Source organism: Penaeus monodon, chromosome 1 (assembly GCF_015228065.2).
Source record: "Penaeus monodon isolate SGIC_2016 chromosome 1, NSTDA_Pmon_1, whole genome shotgun sequence".
Classification (NCBI taxonomy): Eukaryota; Metazoa; Arthropoda; class Malacostraca; order Decapoda; family Penaeidae; genus Penaeus; species Penaeus monodon.
Window position 1 is genome coordinate 48,733,270 of NC_051386.1, and position 10,000 is coordinate 48,743,269.

General features: G+C 25.9%; 1 protein-coding gene across 2 annotated transcripts in view; it reads left to right on the forward strand.

The window, feature by feature from the left end:
* LOC119573334 (dihydropteridine reductase-like) overlaps nucleotides 1-3,356 on the forward strand; it is a 7,962-nt gene extending 4,606 nt beyond the window's left edge. Inside the window, exons 4-7 of one of the 2 annotated variants that reach the window (XM_037920536.1) lie at nucleotides 57-197; nucleotides 815-1,007; nucleotides 1,410-1,497; nucleotides 1,714-2,847. In XM_037920536.1, the coding sequence (XP_037776464.1) occupies nucleotides 57-197; nucleotides 815-1,007; nucleotides 1,410-1,497; nucleotides 1,714-1,719 (428 nt within the window). In that variant the 3' untranslated portion in view covers nucleotides 1,720-2,847. Of the gene's footprint in view, nucleotides 1-56; nucleotides 198-814; nucleotides 1,008-1,409 lie in introns of both variants that reach the window. The other variant, XM_037920526.1, reaches the window with a different exon arrangement.
* The last annotated feature ends 6,644 nt before the right edge of the window (nucleotides 3,357-10,000 follow it).

The following is a 10,000-nucleotide window of genomic DNA, read 5'->3' on the forward strand; positions in this document are numbered from 1 at the left end:
CATTACAAGATGCATAATGAATGCACATAATTTCATCCATTTATTTTGCATTCCAGACTTCCTGAAAAGCTGTGAAATGATGTGGTCTCAGAGCGTTTGGTCATCTACCATCACTGCTCAGGCTGCTTCCCGTTTCCTTAAGGAAGGAGGATTTGTTGCACTTCCAGGAGCCAAGCCTGCACTGGAAGGCACTGCAGGTATTGTAGGAAGATCAATACCATACATCTTCTGAGGAAATGTAGTTAGCAAATGATAACTGAGATGGTGGATGTGATTTTTTTTACTTTGTTTATAGGAAAACATATGCCATGGAATATAATAGTTAAGAGGCATTTTCTCATATTAAATGATACCTGGATTTTAGTTCAGTAGATTTATAAATATGTTTTTAATATAGAATTAACATCTTCATTTATTAGTTTTGTGAATTTAAAGTCCTTGTTTAGACACCCAGCTCTTATTTTTGAAGGCTTGGAGGAGTAAAATTGTGGAAAAAAGTATTTTTTTTTTTAAGTTATCATTATTGATAATGTACTTTTTTTTTTTTTTTTAGATAATTAGTACTGTGCACTATGTAGTGAGTCCATTGACAATAACAGTTTTTTTTATAAGTAGCATAGTTGCTAAGGAAAAAAAATGTTTTTGATACTTTGCCTAAAAACAAATTTTGTTTGTAATTTACCATTCGTTATTTCACAGTCTGCATTTACATACAGATGCTTCCTTCCATTGAAACAGTGGGTCTCTCCTCAGTAAACTAGTGTTGATAAATCCACTTTGAGATACTGATAAAATTTTTACTCATCCTCCAAAGGAATGATTGGGTATGGTCTTGCCAAAGCAGCTGTGCATCAGCTGACAAAGAGTCTTGGAGACGAAAAGTCTGGCTTACCAACTGGTGCAACAACTGTTGCAATCCTTCCCATCACTTTGGATACTCCCATGAACAGGAAATGGATGTCAGGAGCAGATTTCTCCACTTGGACATCTCTAGAATTTGTTGCAGAGTGAGTTTTGTATTTTCATATTAAGAGGTTTAGTAAATGTGTACTCATCAGTTTGAGTCAACCATCTTGGACCTGTAAGTAGTGAATCACAGATATTTAATGTAGCAATGCAGGCTTAGACATCCTTGGTCATGCTAGATTCAGACATTTATTCAAATAACATATTCTTGCATAACCATGTAATTTGTGGTCACAGGCAGTTATATCATGATGTTTTATATATATCAGCTCCTTTTTGTCTTTGTCTCAAATTATTGTTGTTTTTTAAAAATGATTTGATAAGCACTTAATGTTTCCATACTGATATTAAATTTCCAGCATGTAGAGTTTCAAATGCTCTTTAAATTTACAAGAACAGGATTGCCCTTTGCTGAAGTTATCAAACTCCTAATCTCTCCACAGGCTCTTCATGAAGTGGACGAAGGGACAGGACAGACCTAAATCTGGAAGTCTTGTACAGCTCATTACCAAGGATAACAAGACTGAATTGGTAATGGTGTAGAAATAAAGTTGACTGTGCTTTCTTTTTTATTTTTATTATTAGTAAACTTTTCTTGTTTTGTTTTGATTATAAATATGGAATCTTTTGTGGATATTGTGGCTGTCTTATTTTGATATTTGGATATACTCACTGTTGTTCTTGCTATATTTTTAAGTTATTTTTTATACCTTGATTTTTTATTTGATATCCATACATCATTTTCAGAAGTGAATTAAGATTTTATCAACATTGAATACAAGTGCTATATCACAATCCAGTGAGTAAAATATTCATATGTAGATGTAGTCAGTCCATACATTTCATTCTCCTTTTTTATCCATCAATTATGAAATCATGTATAATTGATATTTCATTAGATTGCAGATTTTTTATGAAGTATTTTAGATTTGTTTCATTCATAGATTGAAATTGGGAATTTCCTTTTGTTTATTTCCTCACAAAAATTAGCACATGAGTTGGAGAGTATTGTTTACAAGAATTGCTGGAAAAGATAAGGCAGAAATGTCAAAGACCATGTGAGATGTATGGAATTATTGATCACAGTAACATTGTGCTGTCCCTGAAAGTGCCTAGTTTTAATGAAAGAGTATTAACAATTGTAGAGTATATTTTTATACTTATTTTGTTGATGTTTATGCTTCCCATCAAAAGACAAAATCATTACAGAAGAGAGAGGAGTGGTATTAACACTTTATTGTGCTTCCTAGATAACCAGTGAATGAATATAAATGATAATTACCATCAAAGTGCTTCTCAAAGTTTAGTCATCCTATTGCTTTCCAGATAACTTAGGAGACTAAAAGGTATATAAAGAAAATTTTGGCTGGAAATTGCACAAGACCTGTAAGGTTATTTTATCTATTTAGGTTACACATCTGATTGAGGCTGAGTGAGTTAGGAAACTGCACTGGTATTTCCTAGTTCAGTTCTTGATTCCTGGCTATCAAAGTGTTCTCAAAGACAAAACTTCAATGTATGCAGACTGAAATTGTCATCAATGTGCTTGGGAGAAAATACACGTACAGTATGAGAACTTTAGTGTGTTAGTTTAGTAGTATTCTAACCACACTTACCTAGTTCTTCTCGTTACATTGTGTATAAACTTGATCTTTGTGATATATGTCTAATGTAGAGGTTAATACAAATAACCTTTTTAAAAAATCCATCTGTATTCCAAAATCAAGATAATTTGTGCATTATAATTGGGATGCTATCTGCTGAAGTGACAAAATATAAAAGAGATCAATAAAAAACAGAGATTGAAGTTTGGTGATCATTGCTTATCAAAACCCAAGTAGAAGTGAGGCAAGCAACATGGGCCTATAAGAAACAAAAAAATAACAACTAGATATTGTTATGTTGTTTTACAGATATTTTCTTCCTCGGATCAACCCTACAGTAGAAGTTAATCATGGAAACAAAATGAGATAACAAAAAATAACAACATGAGTTTATTAATTCCTTAATAAAACAATTAATCAGAAATCATGCAGGAGAATGGCAGATCATGTGGCCAATATTAGGCAAGTGATATCTCAAATATCACTTAAATAAAAACTTCACTTCAACAGTGAGTGTGACAGTTGTCGATACAGTGAAAGAAATGAGTGTATATGTTTTGTGCTTCCTGTTATACACTCTTATTTTTCATTGTTTAACCTGTTTAAACACCATTTCATAATTCAGAACCAAAATTAACTTAGAGTTTTAAAAGGAAAAGATGTTGGAATATAAGGTAAATTGTTATTCCATTTTTAAATTTGAACTAATTTATTCTTAAGACATTCCAGCTGTGGCAATACTTGTGCTTCCTCTGTTTGAAGTCTGCATTAAACTGAAGAAATTAACAACTGTCTGTTATTTATACCCATATAACTTGTTCTACATGTCCTCAAAATATTTATTTGTAAAGTAGTTTCAGCATAATATTCATTTAAAGTTGCTAGAAATATATTTGTAGCTTACTTTCTGTAAGTTAATAAGCAAGTGTTATGAACATAGCTGGGGGAGGAGGGGGCTAATAAAGATAAATTATGGTGAAGAACCACTCATTATTTCTGTTGTGGATATGGTGTGATCACATGTAAGAAGGAGAATCCTGCTGTTCATACTAACCAAGGACAATGGAGGGCATGCCTGCCTACTGATGATGTCCTTCCGTTGAGTCAATTTAAATCTTTGGCTTCATATTCAAGAACATGTACAACCACATTGTAACATACTTTAGGTATGTAAGGATAAACATTATAAATTTAGGCCTACTGGATAACACCAGACTCAACTTAGGACTGCTAAACTGTATCTAACCCACTTTTAATAATGAATGACACTTTTTCAGTCATTTGTTTTTTTTTAATATTGACAGAAGTGGTCCAGAGCCTATAAGAAACTTGGGAACTTTTGGTGTGATAGTTACTGTATGTAGTCAACACTGTCTCTAGAAGTATATTATATCTTGGATGTTTTTGAATCAATATAAATCTAGAATATAGTATGTCAAAGAGCCACCCCCTTCCACTCGCTTCATGAAAGACAACTCTAACTTGATATTAATCCTTTCCAATCTCAAGCAAATACCCACTTCATCTTGTCTTAAGTCTGAAATTCCATAGGCAAAAGGAAAGGAGGAGGCATACCCAGTGATTAAGGTTACAACTGACTCTCATCCTACTTTGATAATCAGAGCTGCCTGCCATGTCTCACACTGATAAACAGGTGATATTCTCAAGGGTTATGAGAAGATAGACACTAGAAAGATGATTCCATTGTAATAAAAAAAAAAATAAATAAATAAAAAAATAAAAAAAAATCCATTTCTACATTCATATGCAGTCTTATACATACATGCATGCCAGTACACAAATGCACACATATGGGCAGGATATTATGTCTATATCTATATCAGTCTGTCTGTCTATCAGTCAGTTAATCTGTCGTATGCGTGTGTATATAGATAGTTAGATAAAAGATGACTGATAGATATATAGAAATATGAATACAAATAAAAATATGTCTATGTATATCTATACATATAGATATAGATATAAATATATATACACATTATATATATATATATATATACTATATATATATAGAGAGGGGTTATTGAGAGATAGAGAGAATTATAGATAGAGAGAGAGAGATAGAGAAGAGATATAGATAATAGATATATAGATAGAGATAGATAATAATATTTATATAGATATAGATAGTATATAGATATATATAGTCTATTTTACATATATATATTATAATATATAGAGATATAAGATAGATGAGTTCCAGATAGAGTATAGATAGGATAGATAGTATGATTGAGATATGAGGATATAGAGGATATAGAGCTATATATATAATATATATATGAGTAGGAGGATTATATGATATATTATATAGTATATGAGATAGATATCTAGCGATAGTAGGAGAGCATATAGATTAGATAATAGTTAAGAGAGAGAGGATAGAGATATCGCATATATAGAGGTATTAGAGTTATATAGAGATTATAGTACTATATGAGAATCAGATATTATATATATATTAGATAGATATTAGTATATAGAAGTAGAGAGAGATAATTAGATAGAGAGAGAGATATATATAGAGATAAATAGATATGAGATATATACATAGATAGAGATGAGATGACAGATAATTATAGAGATTACAGGTACAATAGATAATATATAGAGAGATGAATATGATTATATGATATAGATATATAGATAGAGCAGATAGAGATAGAGAGAGATATTACGATATAGAGTAGATGATATAGATATATATATATATATATAGATAGAGTAGGGAGATATAGATGATATAGTATATGATAGTATGATATATATATAAGGATATATATAATATAGAAGGATATATTTATATATATAGAAAAATATATAATGAGGATAGAGTGATGAGAGTAGAGGATATAGATAGAGGAGAGAGATATAGAGAATAGAGCTAACGATAGAGATATTATATATAGAGAGATAATATAGATATATATAGTTATAATATATAGATGTATATACTATATATATAGAGATATATTGAGAGATGATAAGGAGATAGGAGAGAGAGATAGATGAGAAGATAGTGTATAGAGAGATAGATAGATATAGATATATAGATATATATATATATCTATTGTATATAGATATATTATAGATATATATCTATATATATAGTATATTTTATATAGAGAGATACAGAGATGTTAGAGATAATGTATGATATAGAGAGATCATAGATTAGAGATATAGATATAATAGAAATTAGATATATAGAGATATATATATATTATGAGTATTGTATATCGATATATAGGATATATAGTATAGATTATGATATATAAGAATTATATAGAGATAAGATATATATAATAGGATATATAGAGAGGAGAAGAGATGAGATATGAGATATAGAGAGAATATAGTATATATTATAGAATTATATATAGATAGTATAGAGTAGAGATATTTATTATTTAGATATGATATATAGATATATAGTATAGATATATAGATAGAGTTCTTATATAGAGAGATATATAGGGTAGATATAGAATATTATGATAGATAGGATATAGAGAGAAATAGATAGTATATAGAGATGAATTATGATGTATTATATAGATTATAGAGATATATAGAGAGAGATAGAGAGATAGCATTAAGAGAAGAGAAGAGAGATAGATATATATATATATATAATGAGAGATAGAGATATAGTATATTATATATATAGATATATATATATAGAGAATATATAGAGATAGATGATTCTATATATATATGATAATTATGTATATAATAGATATAGTAAATGCGTTAGGTAGAGAGTAGATATAGAGATAGATAGATATAGATATATATAGACTATATATATATTAATATATAAAGATATATAGTATAGATTATTATAGATAGATAAGAGATATATATATATATTATAATAGAGATATATATGATAAGATAGATAATATATTATAGAATAGATGAGAGATAGAGTAATAGAGATAGATATTATATAGAGAGATAGTATAATAGATAATATGATATAGGAATTATAGATATATATATAGATAGATATATAGAGAGGATAGAGTATATATATATATATAATAATATGAGAGATAGAGATAGAAGGAGAGAGAGAGAGATAGAGAGATAGAGATGGAGATAGATATATAGTTGATGTAGAGAGTAGAGAGAATTATAGAGTAATAGATAGATATATAGGAGATTATATATATATACTATAGTGATGAGAGAGGATGTATATTATACAGATAGATATGATAAGATGATGAGAGAGAGAGAGATAGATAGAATAGTGATATATATATAGAGAGATATATATAGATATAGATATATCAGATATCTCTATATTATATAGATATGAGTATTATAAGTTCGAGTAGCTAGAGTCGTGAGAGAGAGGATAGTAGTATAAGAGATGAGGATAGAGATATTAGAGAATATCTATAGCAGAAGATATATTATAGTATTATATGATATAGTAGATAGAGTATATATATATATATATAGATTATATAGAGGTATAGATATGAGAGTAGAGAGATAGATAGAGAGAGAGAGATGAGACGATAGGAGAGAGTATACTATATATATAGAGATATATATATATGAATATATATATAGAGATGATAGAGTATAGAATTAGAGAGATAGAGATATATGATATATATGATAGAGATAGATATAGATAATAGGATAGTAGATGATATATATAGAGAGATATATATAGAGAATATAGATAGATATGAGATGACAATATGTAATATAGATATATAAGTATATATAGATGTAGTTTAGATATATATATATTAATTACACATATAGATGAGAGAATAGATAGATAAGTAGAGAGATTAGCTAGATATATAGATAGATGGAGGAGAGATATAGAATAGTATAAGATATATAGAGATATATATATATATATATTATATTAGAGATATATAGGATAGATATATATATATAGAGAAGATAATAGAGATACGATAGAGAGTATTGAGAGATATAGATGATATATAGAGATATATAGATGAGAGATAGAGTAGAGTAATAGATATATATATAGTTATATATAGATAGATATATATATATATATGTATATATAGATAGATAGATAGATAGGAGATATATGAGAATAGATATGATATATATATATATATCTAATATATAGTGATATATATATAATAGAGATAGATAATATAGAGAGAATACATATATTAGAGGATATATATTATAGAGAGATAGATATATATATTAATTATATAGATAGAGAGAGTATAGAGAGATGATATTAGATATATTAGAGATAAGAGAGGTAGAGAGATGGATAGGCTAGATTATATATAGAGATATATAATAGGTATATATATTATATATTTATATTATATATATGATTATATATATAGTAGTAATATATATATAGATATATATATATTATAAGTGCGATATATATATAGATATAGTGAGATAGAGTGAGAGAATAGAAGATAGATAGAGATATATATATGAATATGTAGGTATAGATAGATATTAGAAGAGAGAGATGATGATAGATGATATTATATATATAGATGAGATATATATTATAAGATAGATTATATATGATACTAGATATATATAGTAGATACTAGAGAAGGATGAATAAGAGCGAGAGGAGATATGAGATAGAGAGAGAGATATATAATAGAGATAGGATATATATAGATATATGATAGATATATATAGATATATATATATATTAATAGATATAATAGATATTATATATAGTATAGATATATATGATATATATATATATATATATAGTAGATATATATATATAAGATAGAGATAGCCACTATAGAGATATATATAGAATATATATAGATTATATATTATTTCTAGATAGAATATGATATATCATATATAGATATATGATCCTATATATATTATTGTATATATATTAGGATAGAGAGAAGTATAATATAGATAGATATAAAACAAAATATATATTATCTATAGTAGTTATATCTATAGATATATATATATATATGTATAATTAGAATATATATAAGAGATATGAGTTATATATATATATATATATATATAGATATAGATATATGAAGAGATGTATATATATGTATAGAATATTAGATAGAGAGAGAGAGATATTATAGTATATATTATATATATATATATAGATATATATATTAATTATAGATATATAATATATATATATATTATATAATATATATTATATATGAGAGATAGATAAGATACATATATATATGAGACGATGAGAGAGAATAGATAGATATATGTAGATAGATATATAGAGAGATATATGTATATAGATATATATGGATATATATATATAATTGATCTATAGATAATTTAATTATATATAGATATTTAGATATATATAGTGAGAATAGAGAGATAGATTGTTAGATAGAAGATGAGATATAGATGTAGATATTAGAGATTATATATAGAGATTATCTATATAATATTTATATATGAGATCTAGATATAGATATAGAATATATATATTAATTATAGATATTAATAGTATAAGAGATAGGAGATCGCATATATAGGGAGAGAGATATAGATGAGAATATTATAGTATAGGAGAGAGATATAGGATATAAGATAGTAGATATTATATATAGGTAGATATAGATATATATTATATATATATATATTTGGATATATATATATTATATAATATATAGATTATAATTATAGAATATTTATGAGATATAGATATATAGAGATATAAGATATAGAGGTATATATATATATATATTATATGGATATATAAATAATATATATTATATTTTTTTGAAAACATAGAGATATATATATATATATATTAATATATAGATATACAAAGAGAAGATAGATATAGAGATAGATAAGATATAGAGATATAGATGATCTAGAGTAGATATATGAGTAGATAGAGATGATGTAATATAGGATATATAGGGGATTTTAGACTATATATATATATATATAATAGAGATTTATAGATATATAGGTATAGATAGATATATATATATTTAGAGTATTAGAGATATAAGTATGGATATAGATAGATATATGAGATTATAGATATATGATATAGATAGATATATAGTACAGAGATATATTATATACAATATATATATATATTATTAGATACATATATAGGTATATATAATAGATATATATATAGATATTATATACAGATATGAGATGAGGATAGATAGATAGAGTAGATAGATCGATATATATATGAGATAGTAGATTAGATAGTATGTAGAATTATGATTTATATATAGATAGATATATATATATTATATATTAATATATATCAATATATATAGAATAGAGATGAAGATTGAAGATAGAGGTATAGATATATATGAGAATATATATATTAGTCTATATATATATATATTATATATGATATATATATATAT